Source organism: Ceratotherium simum, chromosome 40, assembly GCF_057802395.1.
Source record: "Ceratotherium simum simum isolate JZ-2026a chromosome 40, ASM5780239v1, whole genome shotgun sequence".
In the NCBI taxonomy this organism is placed as follows: domain Eukaryota; kingdom Metazoa; phylum Chordata; class Mammalia; order Perissodactyla; family Rhinocerotidae; genus Ceratotherium; species Ceratotherium simum.
The window spans coordinates 9175701-9192000 of NC_141939.1; the positions used below are offsets into that span (position 1 = coordinate 9175701).

At 40.6% G+C, this 16300-nt stretch overlaps 1 protein-coding gene across 1 annotated transcript in view; it reads left to right on the forward strand.

Moving 5' to 3' along the window:
- SLC9A4 (solute carrier family 9 member A4) overlaps window positions 1–16300 on the forward strand; it is a 61735-nt gene that overhangs the window by 18268 nt on the left and 27167 nt on the right. The window contains exons 3-5 of the mRNA XM_004435870.3: window positions 11605–11864; window positions 13063–13280; window positions 16044–16246. Of these exons, the coding sequence (XP_004435927.1) occupies window positions 11605–11864; window positions 13063–13280; window positions 16044–16246 (681 nt within the window). The remainder of the gene's footprint in view (window positions 1–11604; window positions 11865–13062; window positions 13281–16043; window positions 16247–16300) is intronic.

The window sequence follows — 16300 nt, forward strand, 5'->3', positions numbered from 1 at the left end:
TGTTTTTGGTGCTCAAAACTTGTACTTCTTTACGGCCCCTCAACATCTCTTAATTTGTCTCATAGTATTTCTCTATTCATCCACATTTAGACAATTCTCTCTGTACTTCTCAGAAAATTGAGTTGCTTTATCTTATAACTGGGCAGAAGCTTTCACCTCAGGCTCCTTCACAGCCCCCAGTCTGTGGACAGTCTTCTCAAGGGTCTGTCTACTCCTATTCTTGAATGGGAGCTCTCATGTTGAAAGCAGTGTAGCCACACAAGGCTAATCTGTCCTCAGATGCTACGTCATAGAAGTTACCCTTACAAAGGGCCACGAGCATGGTGGGGACTATGGTTATCACACTAGAAGGGTTGTTAGTCACAAAATATGCGATCAATTGTTGTTAAGTCCTCAGTTATCAGCGTCGCAGGAATCCAGGAGATTTAATATTGTGAAGACAAATACCTTTCTCACTTCGGTCCTTAAGGATGGTTAAAAGTCAGTATACTTAATGAACCTACAAGGTTATAAGTTTATTTTATGTGAAGTGGCATAACATTAACCTAAATCCTGTAAAAAGTTAAGAATGTTGTATTGTAGAGTACCAGTGAACATAATGCAAAGAAGTATAGCCAATAATAAAATTAAAATAGAATCCTAAAAAGTATTCAAATAATCAAAATGAATGTGGGAAAGGAAAAAAAAATAGGAGGAAACTAGAAAACAAGTAATAACCTGGTAGATCTAAATTGAACCATATGAATAATTACCTTAAATGTTAATAGACTAAATGCTCCAATTAAAAGCCAGAGATTATCAGAATTGATTATAAAACAAGACCCAAATATATTCTATTTACAAGAAACACGATTTAATTATAAAGATGCAGATGACTGGAAAGTAAATGGATACAAAAAGATACACCAGGTGAACAGTAAGCATAAGAATGTTGGTGTGGCTATATTAATATCAGTTACAATAGACATAAAGATAAAACTTTTACAAAAGTAAAGAGGAATATTTCATAATGATAAAAAAGTCAATTCATCAAGAATATCTAATAATTATGCATGTATATGCACCTAATGATAGGGCCACTAATTACAGGAAGTAAAAACTGACAGATGTAAAGGAAGGAAATGACTATTCCATGATCATTGGAGGCATTTTAGTACTCTTCTCTTAGGAAATGATAGAACAAGTAGGTAAAATACCAGCAAGACAATGAGGATCTGAACACTATCAACCACCCTGTATAATTGATAATTATAGAACACTGTGCCCAACATTCCCGTCAAGTGTATATAGTATATTCATCAAAAATGACCATATATTTGACCACAAAAGAAGCCTTAATAAATTTAGAAGGCCTGCGACCAGAGTATATTCTCTGTCCATGACAAAATTAAATTAAAAATAAATCACATTAAAATATCCAGGAAAACCCCAATATTTGGACACTAAACAGCACACATCTAAATAATCCATGATTCAAACAAGAAATTACAAAGGAAATTAGAAAATATCTCTAACAAATGATAGTGAAAATAGAACATATCAAAATTTGTGGGATGCAGTTAAAGATGTACTTAGGGGAAAATATATAGCTTTAAGTGCTTATATTAAAGAGTTGAAAGATCTAAAATCAACAACATAAGGTTCTACCTGAAGGAACTAGAGAAAGTAGAGCAAAGTAATTTCTAAGTAATAGGAAGGCAATTTTACAGTTAATAAATGACAACAATAAAATAAATAATAAATTATAATAACTAAGACACTTTATCTGAAGCTTAAGAAACAAATACTTATTCTCCATAAAACCTTTCAAAAATAGAAGAAGAATAAGGATTCTGGTCATAAATTCGGTTTTGGTTGGGATTGGTTTCACGCACACCACCAAGCAATGCTTAGACACCAGGTGGATGTCCTACAATTCAACACAATTCTGACACTATCTACTGGGAGATAGCATCAGATTCCACAGGTTAAGGGCTCAATTCTACAAGACTGCCCCTCCACCCACCTCAGATGCCAATTGAAAGTCCAGGTTGTCGCTTGTGCTTCTGACCGACTGGCATTGGATTAGAGCTTCCAATGACCCCCTCCTTGGGTTTGATTAATTTGCTAGAGTGACTCACAGAACTCAGAGCAACATTTTACTGACTAGATCACTGGTTATTATGAAAGGATATAATTCAGGAATGGCTAGATGGAAGAGATACATAGGGCTAGGTATGGGGAAAGGGCACACAGCTTCCATGCCCTCTCCTGCACACCACTCTACCAGTATCTCCACATGTTCACCAACCTGGAAGCTCTCTGAGCCCAGTCCTTTTGTATTTTTGTGGAGGCTTCATTACATAGACCTGATTGATTAAATCATTGGCCATTGGTGATTGATTCAACCTCTAGCCCTTCTCCCTTCCCCAGAAATAAGGGGGCGGAACTGAAAGTTCCAACCCTCTGTTCCTAGTTGGTTCCCCTGGCAACCACTCCCCATCGTTAGGTGGTGCTTTCCAAAAGTCACCTTATTAACATAAACCCAGTTGCGGTGGAAAGGGACTTGTTATGAATAACAAGACACTCATTGCACCTTTATGGGTCTGAGCCATTTCAGGAACTGAGGACAAGAGACCAATTATTATACCAAAAGATGCTCCCATTGCTCTTATAGCTCAAAAAATTCCCAGGGTCTTGGGAGCTGTGGGACAGGAACTGTGGACAAAGACCAAATACATGTGAGAAATATACTTTTGGTCATCTGAATGACCAAATAAATACTTCTTATAAATCACAATATTGCAAGGATTGATCATCTTGCAGCTCACATTATGAGGCCATCTTTACCTGATACCAAAACCAGACAAAGATAATGCAAAGAAAGAAAACTACAGACCAATATCCTTCATGAATACAGACCAAAAATACTTATATTAGTGGGGCCGGCGTGGTGGCATAGTGGTTAATTTCATGCACTCCACTTTGGTGGCCCAGGGTTTGCAGGTTCGGATCCTGGGTGCGGACCTATGCACCGCTCATCTGGCCATGCTGTGGCAGCATCCCACATACAAAAAGAGGAAGATTGGCAACAGAAGTTAGCTCAGGGCCAATCTTCCTCACAAAAAAAAAAAAAGAAGAAAAGAAAATATTAGCAAATCAAATTCAGCATTATATAACAAGGAAAATAAGTCATGACCATGTAAGGTGCATTCCAGAAATGCAAGTTTCTTTAACATTGAGAAAATCTATCAACGTAATTAACAATGTAAATAGAATAAATGATTGTGTCAATAGATGCGAAAAACCATTTGACAAAATTCAACACTCAGTTATGATAAAAACTCCTGGCAGGGTAGAAAGAGTAAGTAACTTCTTCAACATGATAAAGGATATTTATGAAAAACCTACAGCTAACATTATACTTACGGAATCCACTCTCAACGTTTCTATTTGTTAGGCAAGGGGAAAAAAGTATAAAAACAAGATCACTAAGGAAATAGTGTATGTATCTCTATTTGTGGATGACGATGGTTTACATAGAAATAATCTTCAGGAATAAAACAACTACTAGAATTAATAAATTTGGCAAGGTCACAGGATATAAAGTTAATGAACAAAAATTAATAACACTTTAATATTGTAGTGGCAAACAACTTTAAATACTAGTGGCAAAAGAAAATTTTTAAGTTCCATTTATAAGTATTGTCAAAACAAAAATACTTAGAAGTAAGTACAACAAAGATATGCAAAACCTTTTCACTGAACATTATAGAACATTGCTGACAGGAATTAGAAGACCTAAATAATATTATGTTTGTTAATGGAAGACTCAATAGCATTAAGAGGTCAGTTTTCCCCCAATTGATCTGTAGATTCAATAAAACCCCAATCAAAATCCCAAGAGACTTTTCTATAGAAATTGACAAGCTGATTCTAAAATCTGTTTGAAAGTTCAAAAGACAGAATAAACAAAGCAATTTTTAAAAGGAAGACCAAAGATAGAAGACGCATTTGAAGATTTGCTATAAGGCCACAATAATTACAATAAAGCAATAAAATCACAATATTGATTAAACAATAGAAATGACATCATGGAGGAGAATAGAGAGTCCAGAAACAGACTTATGCATTTATGGTCAATTGATTTTTGGCAAAGGAACCAAGGCAATTCAATGGAAAAAGAAGACATGGCACTGAAATGACTGAATATCCACGTGGAAAATATGAAAATTACCCCTTACCTTGAATTTTCTTTGAGAAAATTCAAAAATTACCACAAAATGTATCACAGACTAAATGTAAAAGCTAAAATTACAAATCTCCTGGAAAAAAAATCTTTATGACCTTGGAGAAGGCAAAGGACAAAAAAGCACAAATGACAGAAGGAAAAAGATAATAAACTGGATTTTATACAAAGAAAAAATTTTGCTCTTCGAAATTCACTATTAAATAAAAAAAAAAACACAAGCCACAGAACGGGAGAACGTATTCACTATGCATGTATCTCACAAAAGACTTACATCCAGGATATGTGAAGAGTTTTATTAATCAATAATAAGAATATAAACAACTCAAAAATGGGTAAAAGATTTGAACAGATACATCATAAACGATGATATATGAGTGGTCAATAGACACGTGAAAATATGCTCAACATCTTTAGTAATCAGGGAAATGAAAATTAAAATCACAATGAAATACCACTCTACACCCATTAGAGTGGCTAAAATTAAAAAGACTGACAATATCAAGTGTTGACAAGGATATGGGATAACTGGAAATCTTATACATTTCTAGTGGGAACGGAAAATGATCCAATGACTTTGGAAAACAATTTGGCAGTTGCTATAGACTGAATGTTTGTATCCCTCTAAAATTCATATGTTGAAACCTTAACTCCAATGTGATGGTATTTGGACGTGATGCTTTTGGGAGGTGATTAGGTCATGAGAGTGGAGCCCTAATGAGTGGGATTAGTGCTGTTATAAAACAGGCCCCAGAGAGCCCAGAGAAGGGGTAGCTTCTGCCATGTGAGGACATGACCAGAAGACAGCTGTCTTAGAACTTAGAAAGTGGGCTCTCACTAGACAACGAATCCACCAGTGCCTTGATCTTGGACTTGCCAGCCTCCAGAACTGTGAGAATATAAATTTCTGTTGTTTATAAGCCACCCAGTCTACGATGTTCTGTTATAGTAGCCCAAATGGACTATGACAGCAGTTTCTCAAAATTTTAACATGTATTGAACATACTAGCCATTCCACTCTTAGGTATATACCCAAGAGAAATGAAAACATAAGTCTGTATAAAAGACTTGTACATGAGTGTTCATAGCAGCAATATTCCAATAGCCAAAAACTCGGGAGCAGGGAGCAGGAAACAAATGTCCTTCAACAGGTGAATGGATGAACAAAATGTGCTGTAGCCGTATAATAGAATATTACTCAGGAATAAAAAGGAATGAAGGACTGATACCTACAACAACGTGGGAACTCCCAAAACATGCTGAGTTAAAGAAGCCAGATGCAAAAAAGAGTCCATACTTTATTATTTAACGTGTATAAAACACAACTTAATCTATGGTGGCAATAATAGACGAGTGGTTTCCTAGGCTCAGGGTTAGAGGAGGGGATGGACTTCAAAAGAGGAATGAGGAACCTCTCTGGGTTCATGGGATTGTTCTAGATCTTGATGGTGGTGGTGATTTTATGGTGTATGCAATGGTCAAAATTCATTCATTTTAGAGGCAGTTTGTTATATGCAAATTATTCCTCAGTAAAGTTGATAAAGAAAAAAATGTCAGCACATTTGAAATCAACATTCCATCTCTGCTAAGCCTTGGTTGGTGGGCTGGTGTCTTTAGTCATTATTCCGTGTGTTGAAAGGGCTTTACAAACTTTTGCTGTGGTATCTATTAAAGGATTGCTGTTATTATGATCGTGGGTGGCTTAGTGAGCTTGGTAAAGGTAACACAAAAGGGCCATTTCCTGAGACACCTCCTCTGAACTGGTTTTTGACAACACCATTTCTGACACCAAATGTGTGGGTGTTTTCCCCACACCAACCCATTCACCAACTGTTGGGACACCAACTGGGTGTCCTACAATGTAATTCAATTCTGACACTACCCAGAATTAGCATAGACCCCACAGGTTAAGGGCTCAGTCCCGCAAGACTGCCCCCACATCAGACACCAATCACAAGTCTTCTGACTGATTGGCTGTAAAGTTGGGAATTCCCACAACCTCCTCAGGTTTGATAATTTGTTAGAACGATTCACAGAACTCAGGAAAATGGTTTACTTTTTATTACCGGTTTGTTATAAAGGATGCAACTCAGGAACAGCCAAATGAAAGAGATGCATAGGGCAAGGTATGGGGGAAGGCGCACAGAGCTTCTATGCCTTCTCCAAGGGTACAACCCTCCCTGCACCAACCTGAAAGTTTTCCAAACCCTCCATTTAGGGTTTTTGTGGAGATGCCATTACATAGGCTTGATTGATTAAATTACTGGCCATTGGTTATTGAACTCAATGTCTAGCCCTTCTCCTCTCCCTGGAGGTCAAGATGTGAGGCTGAAAGTTATAACCCTCTAGTCACATGGTTGGTCCTCTGGTAACCAGCCCCCATCCTGAAGTTATCTAAAGTCCACAAGAGTCACCTCATTAGCGTAAACTCGGGTATGCTTGAAAAGGGCTCATCATGAATAACAAAGGATGCTCCTGGCATCCCTATCACTCAGGAAATTAGAAGAGTTTTTAGGAACTCTGTGCCAGGAAGCAGGAACAAAGACAAAATATGTATTTCTTATTATATCACAATATCACACCTCCACATGAGTGGAGAGGCTAGATGTAATCTTGTTTTCCATTAGCATTGTGGACATGTTTGAGATTCAGCATTGGCTGAATTTTTCCCTCTATTGTGTGAAAAATACACACATTATTGTGATTTGAAATGAGTCCAAAGAAAATCTTTTCCAACTGTAATGACATCCAGAGCTTGGTAATTCGAAAGATAAGAACTGTTTTTCATGTAGTCACATGGATTGTGTCTGTAAATGTAGTCTTTTTAATTGTATGTACTACTGTAGCTTCTGGAACTGCCATGGCATCTTCTTGGCAGGGCACAGTGGTGTCCAGGGGCACGGCTGGCCCAATTGACTTTTCCAGGCCCTTGAGACAGACTGGGTGCCTACTTCATCCGGAGAGCTATGAAAAACAGTTTTAGATTGTGGCAACAACATGCAAATCTTTGAGTTTCAATCATATTTTGAGTTTCCTCTGGATTTGAGAGTCAAATAAACTCCCAGGTCCCACTTACATGACTCAAACCTCCCTTTCCTGGGTCTTGTGGAAGTGTCTGGCTCCTCATCTTGGCTTCACTCCTGGGAATGTGAGCACAGCTCCAAAGGTGCGACACCCACAGCATCTCAGACCCATCTTTGGGTTGCTCTGAGGTTAAGCAGGGGGTGAAATTGGACTAAACAAACCCACTAGTCAGGATACAACCACTAAGGTCCTTTACTTCATTTTGAAACCATTGTCAAATTTGTCACAATTTTCTTTCGAACACTCAGCCAAGATTTTTCTTAAAATATGACTTCACTTTGCTTGAATAAAATAGGCCAGTATTATAACAGTTTTATAACATATGGTTGATACACAAACAGACAGGAAGATGTTATCCAGGTCATTCATGTATTAGACACATCTAATGCCCTCTGGGCATTAGATGGGCAAGAGATTTGTAGGGAAAACTCCTGTAAGAGAAAATGGGGATGGAGCTCAAAGAGAGGGGAGAGCCCTCAGTCCATGGGGCAGATGACCCCACGTAGAGATAGGGACGGAGAGAAACTGGATGGGACTGTCTCACTGTATTTCTAAGAGAGTTTACCAAGCCTACCGGGAGTCTTCAGGTTAAGAACACCCATCAGAGGAGTTCTGCACCTCCCAGGAATGGGCCTGCCTTAGCGCCCCTGCCACACTAGGTCCTGAGCTGAGACCAGCAGGTGGGAATCAAGATACAGCAGCTATCTGTCAGTTTCACTCCCTGTGGTTGGAGATTTGAGGGGCTCTGACGGCCACAGACACAGAGGTAGTTGACAGATGCCAGATGAGTGGGGAGGCAGGTAGACAGACAGATAGACAGATGGCCAGACAGACAAGCAGGATTAGAAAAGAGATACATATAATACTTATAGTGGCTTTCTCTGCTAGGAATTGTGGGACATTTGTGGGGGTTTTCTGTTGTACTTTTATATTTTCTAAAACTTCTGCACTTCAGCATGTGTATTCTTTAAAAAATCTGGACTGAGATTTAAGCAACTCTTTCTCTCTTTAAGGTAATCCCTTTCCTAATCTCAGAAATTTACAATGCTCACGGTGTGTGTGTATTTGTGTGTGTGTGTGTATGTGTGTCCTTGCTTGGGCCAATTTGCACCAAGCTTTCTGATTCTTCTTAACGCTCCCAAGCTTCTTCTTTTTCCCCCAGAAAATGCACTAGAAACATCTCTTTGGGGGGAAGACACAAGCCTGTTTATAACCTTCTGTCCACATCCCCTTATCTAACCATGCTTGTTGGCTACTGCCTACTAATTATATTAAAAAGTGGGAACTAAGCCAGACACTGAAAACATGTCTCCTAGGCTCTCTGACAAAGCATAAAAGATCCATCTTGGGGACAAACCACAGATTAGGACCTTAAGAAATTCAAAATGAAGTTGTGCCCTGAGAGATGTATAACTAAAATCTGCTAGTCTGTAATACAAGTTAATTCCATTGTAAGATCGTTTTGGTTACAGAAGCTGTACTAGATTGAACAGTGTCCCACCCAAAATTCATGCCCGCCTGGAACTTCAGGATGTGATCTTATTTGGAAGTAGTTCTTTGCAGACATAATTCAGATGACCTCACACTGGATTAAGGTGGACCCTAAATCCAATAACTGGTGTAGTTAGAAGGCGGCAATGTGAAGACACAGAGGAGATACACACAGGGAAGACTATATGAAGACAACAGCAGAGACTGGGTGATGTGTCCACAAGCCAAAGAATGCCAGGGATTGCCAACAACCACCAGAAACCAAGAAGAAGTGAGGAAGGATCCTCCCCAAGCACTTTCAGAGGAAGCCTGGCCCTGTCAACCACTTGATTCCAGATTTCTAGCCTCCAGAACAGTGAGAAAATAAATTTCTGTTGAATTAAGCCACCCAGTTTGTGGTACTTTGTTATAGCAGCCATAAAAGGAAACTAACACAGAAGGCGAGGTGACAAAGCTTCTTCAGGGAGGTGCCTGTGGACCAAGAGCCTGTGAGCAGACAGGCCATTGCATGACCCCATGTCCCCTCTCCTCCATCAACAAAGTCCATTAGTGATGAAGCATCCGAGATGAGGATTGGTGACACCTGAGCCACTTTGAGGACTGACTGCAACTCACATTCCAAAGCCAAAAGCCACACTACACTGGATAAGATTTTTGATCTTTACACATAAATGGATAGCAAAAATTGTATAAACAGTTTACACAGGGACTCTGGGGCACCCAAGAGCAAAGATGCTTATCTTCACAGACTAGCTGCTTCTATCTGTCGCCTCACTCAACCAAATATGAGGCACTCCTTAGGAAAGAGTGCAAATGAGATGAAGTGGGGCTTTGTTTTACATGCACCCTGACTGTTGATGATTATGAACATAATAACGCTCCATTTGTAGGTGATTATTCGCTGCCAACCTCTCTGTGGGAAAAAAACAACCTTTCATCATAATGAGAACATCATGGGGAGTCTGCAGAGGCCATGCACAGAGCTGACCTGGAGGGGCCAGGACTGGGATGGGGCTGGGGAAGGATTGGCGACAGTTGTCTGCAGATTGCAGACCACGGCTGAGGGACCAGCATGTTCACAAAGGAGCACGCAGTTCCGGTGAGCTCTGAGGGTGAAGCCACAGCCAGAATGTAAACACTGTCAGGGCACCCTGAAGAACAGAGGTGCCACCGAGTGTCTCAGTAAAGAAAGACAGATCGGGAATGGAGAGGTCAGAGGAGAGCACGTGGCTCAGGCCTGGGGAAGTCTGGCAGGTTGCAGAGTGGAGGATTGTGTCCAGAGGCAAGGAGAGAGCAGAGTGTGAGCTGGGGGATGAACAGGGTAGAGACCTAACTGCTCCGGAGGGTCCATGGCACTCCTGCGATTCTACAGCACATGGAATATAATCATTGATGCTATTTCCTTGAGTTTTAGTTTCCGCCCCTGCTCTGATGTTTTCGTTTGTCCTGGTGTGTGCTGTGGTTTAGCAGGACTCTTCAGGGCTGGGTATTCTCAGAGGTCTTCATTTTCTGCAAAGATCTTACTTTACGTGTTTTATGTGTCTCATTTACTGTGTGGAAGCTGCCACTTTTCAGAAGTTTGGTCTAAGTTCTGCGCTGCCGAGTGACATGGGATAGTGATAAATAGTTCACTGCAACTTCAATATAAATGCGGAAATGAGAAGAGAAATAGTAGGAAATCTGGGAGTATGTATCCCATGGGCTACAATTATTAGGGGGACTCAATGAAATGATGTGTATAAAAAATGCAGGAGGCAGGGTCCAATCAGGAAAGAGATACCACACAGTAGGTTAAACAGAGAAATGTTAATATCAAAATTATTAACTATAGTAAAGGAATAGCTATAAGATATAAAAAAAACTCTCCATGGTCTTCCACGCCCCCAAAAAAGGACAAACTTGGAAGGGGTTCAGATCTCACTGGAGAAGGTGTGATTGGACCATGGGACAGCAGAGAAGCTGGCTGGTTTGGCCAGACTGGAGCGGGTCTGGAGTTGCTGGGCAAACAATAGACCACCCTCCGGAGGGCAGGCAGGGAGCAGGCATCAGCAGTCAGGGGCACCAGGTGTGCGGTGGGAGCCTGGGATCAGGAGGGGGCAGAGGGCCTTCAGAGGAGCAGGCTGCACGGGGGTGGGTGGGGAGAGCAGGGGGCTTACAGACAGTGGGCTGCCCAGGTAGACCCCTGGCCACAGGCATGCTGCACCAGGGCCATGCTGGGGCTTTTTGTGTGTGTGTGTCAAGAGCTCTGTGGACAGGTTATCGTCAGGCCAAAGCTGCAAGTACAGAGGGACCACTGTCAGGCCCTGTGGCCATGGCAGGATCCACTGGAAGTCTTCCTACCGACGTGGCTGACTCTCTCGCCCCTCCCACTGGAAGTTGCAGGAGGCCCCTTCCCCCTACAATGTCCCTTCAGCTCCCCCTACTGAGAGAGCTTAACGTGGTGCTCGTTGTTAAGGAGAAATACTTAAAGGAAATCCATCATTTATTACAGAGCTTCTAGTGAATGGTGCACTCAGAGCTGAAAGGAAATAAATTGATAGTGACACAGAGAGCTTAGCAAAGAGACTGGCACATAGTAGGTGCTCGATGACTGAAAGCTGTGAGTGTGACTTCTTATTCAGTGAAACTGAATATATTTAAATTATTTGAAATACATTTAAAAGTTGGGCAGCCGTGTTGATACATATTGTCGTGTAATTTATTGTTGTGTATTATTTAAGTAGACAAATTTAAGAATCTGTGTGTAAAACATTTCTCATTTCTAATTCGTGTTTCTTTCTTTTCATTTTCTTTTTGTCTAGGTCTTATACAACATATTAATTGCCTTCACAAAGATGCATAAATTTGAAGCCATAGAACCTGTTGACATTTTAGCTGGATGTGCCCGATTCGTTATTGTGGGGGTTGGGGGAGTATTTTTCGGCATCATTTTTGGATTCATTTCTGCATTTATCACACGTTTCACTCAGAATATCTCTGCAATTGAACCACTCATCGTCTTCATGTTCAGCTATTTGTCTTACTTGGCGGCTGAGACCCTCTATCTCTCTGGCATCCTGGCGTGAGTACAAACCAAAGACTAACTCTCATAGCAATAAAAGAGACGTTAGGACCTCATCTTGTGGCCCAGCATCTGGAAAAGGCTTGACTTCTGACGCTAATTCTCAAAGGTGTTGTAGGATTCAGATTTTTTAAACTTTTGTAAAATCTTATTCAGATCCTTTGCCAAACAAATGTTCTCTCCAGCATTTGCATTGCTCTCTTCTCATGATTTGCCTAAGGAGAGCATAGCAATTAAGCTCAGAAAAGCTGATACAGAGAGGAGCTGGGAGAAGTTCAAAGTTAAAGTCTCATTTCAGTAGATTATTTTTTTTCCTTGAAAAATTCATTATTTTAACGGCAAAGGGAAGCATTCCTGAGCTCCGCCTTCTGATATTTCCCTCAAGTCACATCAGAGCTCCAGGACTGGTCAATGCGGAATGAAACTAGGTAGATGGGATAAGACTAGAAATCCAGATTGCCTTTTCCTAATGAAAATATTTTGAAATGTTTATCCTTGTGTAGATCTTGAAATGAGGCTTCTCAACTTGGCTTATTATATCTAGTCATGTTATTTTCCTTGTGACATCATTCTCATACCCAGCTAGTTGTGCAGAAATATTTAATTTTATTGTATAGAAATACATCTTTCAATTAAATATAATAGTGTAAAGTCTGGGCACTCATCATTTTCCCACCTTAAAAGTAAGCAGAACTACTAAGACAAGGCAAAGTCCTGTCTTTCCCCTCCAGACTTGCTAAGTAGCTCTAGAACAGAAACATTTTAAATGAAAAATTTCTCATTAAATTGTTGTAAGAAATATTGCAATATGAGGGGCCTTGCTGAGTTATTCTTTCTAGGTAACGGCACTGATTTATTTTGCTTTAAGGCAGAGTGAAGTGGAGAGTAAGGGGTGGGACTGACAACGCTCTTGATGAGGGAGGGCAAGGTAGAAACAGTTCTGCTTCGGATTTGTGCAGGGTTAGTGCCTTTTTGTTGTGGGAAAGCCATGCCACACCCACCTTGCCCACACTCAACTTGTGCAAACCCCTTGGAGAGGGAGAGGAGGAAGAAAGGAAATCTGTCATAGAGGGGAATGGAGAAGGTGTTCTCTCCAGGGAAAGACAGGATTTGTGTATCTGTGGCGTCACCAGTAGCTGGGATTTTTCACGGAGGGGCAAAATCTCGTGGCTTCTCTCAGGCTCTGCTCCTTTTGTAGAATCACAGCCTGCGCCGTGACAATGAAAAAGTATGTAGAAGAAAACGTGTCCCAGACATCCTACACGACCATCAAGTATTTCATGAAGATGCTGAGCAGTGTCAGCGAGACCCTGATCTTCATCTTCATGGGCGTGTCCACCGTTGGGAAGAACCACGAGTGGAACTGGGCCTTCATCTGCTTCACGCTGGCCTTCTGCCAGATCTGGAGAGCCATCAGTAAGAGACAGCAGGGCCCTGAACACTCTCCTGCCGCCTTCTTTTTTTTGTTTTTCTGATTCCTTCCTGAGGTGTAAAAGCATAAGTAGGTAGTGAGGTGACACTAACTGGTTTTACTGGTTAGGGGAGTATAGGCACCTTGTAGTGACCAGGAATGTTTTCTGTTTACTCCTTCAATCAGTTCAAGGTAATTAGTGGCTGATAAGGCTCTGCCCTGAAGCAAGGCTGGAGCAGGGGTTTCTTTTTTTTTTTTCAATTGAATAGAGAACTTTCACATCTACACATTTAAATATAACTCAGTAAATTTATTCCTTGCTCTTCATTTTGCCAATCTGTGTCCTGTCGCACCTTAAATCAGATATAGATAATAAACTGCGGGCATCCACACTTTTGTTACGGGAAAAGTGAGATCTCACAAGTTGTATTCTGCGTGAGGCAAGTACTATTAGGAAACAGTGCTCTAAACAATACAGGTGATTTTAGTTGAGGATTGAGTGTGATGTACAGAAAACCAAGGACCAGGAAGTGAATCTTTATTTTTAAAAAGTGCTTAGTATTAAGTAGTAAAGGCAACTCTGTAATGTAACTGGTGTCAACTGTACAAAATATGCCTAATTTAAAAAAGGAGATGTCTTGACTAATGGCTGCTGCTATATCTTGTACATTTATGTTTCCGGAGCTAGAAAAGAACATTAAGTACTGAACTACAATATGTGTTGCCTTTTGATTAGAAGCAATTATATTTTAAAGTGATTTTGACCAATATTTGAAGCATTTTTTAAATGACTTTGATCAATATTTACAAGCCAATTACTCAAACAGAAATTAGAGAAATGGCCGAGAACTTATCTTGAACGTATCAATTCTAAATTAATTTAGGATGGATTTTAGGATCTAGGAAAGAATAACAAGTATGCAGAAATATTAAAGTATTCATAAAACTAACTGTTAATATATGTGCCTGTTGGATCCTCAAGGGAGAAAAGATTTAAGGAAATTGTGGTATAAATTTATGATCTCACGTCAAATCCTGGCACCATTGCTAACTAACTATTTGACCTTGGATAGACATTTAACTACTCAAAATCTTCCTCATCCACAAAATCGTGAGTGTGGACAAATTTCTTAGGTTCCTTTCAGTTCTAAACCTGTAGGGATCTTCAGAGGAGTAGAGCTAATGTCAAAAGAAGTAACACTACAGAGCTTCAGCCCAGCCAACAAGAATAGAAACCATCCAGGTATATTGTGGATACCTCAACATTGTTGACCCTTGGTGACCATCCAGCCCAACTCCTTCCTGTTCTAGCTGAGGGAACTGATGGAACAGTCACCAAGAGAATGGCTGACTTGGCCACATCACAGTGAGGGACAGAGCCAGGTGTCAGAATCCACGTCTCCCGCTTCCAGCCTGTTCCCTTCCCGGCCTGACTCATCGTAGCTAACAATAGTTCACACTCGTGAAGGCTTGTAACATATAAGGCTCTGCTTTATATTATTTACAGATATTAAATTTATTTAAGCCTTGCATCCACTTTCTGAAGTGAATACTATCATTACTCCCATTAAGCAGTGAGGAGACTGAGTAGATAAAAAAAATTAAGAACCTTGCCTGAGGTCACATGACTAGTATGTGGAGGACCCAGGAAAATTGAAACAAAATGAAAAAGTTTAAACTTTACCGTCTCTTGCCCTATCAATGTGCCTATAATCAAAAGTTACTTGCTGTGAAGCCTGTGTGATTAGAAGTCACATGAGGATACTGAGAGTTTTATCATCTTGCAGTGAAACCTCTTTAATTAGTGAAGATAGCTTTCCCACCAGGCACCACTGCATTGATGGTCGCTAGGTCATGGGGACCGCCTGGGGATAGAAAATCAGTGTGGCAGAAAACACTTCTGTTTTAAACAAGCTCCCTCACCCTCCACCCTCCACTTACTGACTGTAAGAAGCCCCCCTTTGAACCCTTGCCAACATCCTTTCTTATTTACATTGAACCTCAAGAAGAACCAAACCAACCACAGATTTGCTCACCCTGCAGAGACCACAGTCACCAAGAGGGCTCTTCTCATGTTTAAAGCTCCTTTTGGTTACTCAACGAGAACATGAGATGATAAAAATATTTTTGTCCCCCAAATAATCCCCTTGCTTTACCTAGTTTTGAAAGGCAGAACAAAAATTATGAGTATAGATTAGAAAATTTCTGCCATTTTTTTTAATGAGGAGATCAGCCCTGTGCTCGCATCTGCCAATCCTCCTCTCTCTTTTTTTTTTTTTTTTTTTTTTGCTGAGGAAGACTGGCCCTGGGCTAACATCCGTGCCCATCTTTCTTCCACTTTATATGGGATGCCGCCACAGCATGGCTTGCCAAGCAGTGCGTCGGTGTGCGCCTGGGATCCAAACCGGCAAACCCTAGGCCGAGGCAGCAGAGCGCACGCACTTAACCGCTTGCACCACCAGGCTGGCCCCAAAATTTCTGCCATTTTGTATATCCAAAAGTATCAAGATTTTATTACTTTAAATACACACACACACACACACACACACACACACACACGGAAGCTACCAATCTGAAGCACTACTGTCTCACACCTAGTCAAAAAGTGGTAAGTTTTGTAAGATACTATGTTTGGGATGGACAATCCTGGGTGTGATAGAACTAGGAGGCCTCGTTTTGAGGACAGATGCACTCAGCTTGGGTTCACTAGCACTGTACCTCTACCCGTTCATGACCCTCTGCTCTAATACGTATTTCCCCCTTTCTAGGCGTGTTTGCTCTCTTCTATGTCAGTAACCAGTTTCGGACTTACCCCTTCTCCATCAAGGACCAGTGCGTAATTTTCTACAGCGGTGTTCGAGGAGCCGGAAGTTTTTCACTCGCATTTTTGCTTCCTCTGTCTCTTTTTCCTAGGAAGAAAATGTTTGTCACTGCTACTCTAGTAGTTACATATTTTACTGTATTTATTCAGGTTGGTAGATTACTTTCATATCTGAAATAAGTAAATTCTTTCAGGGTTATGTAT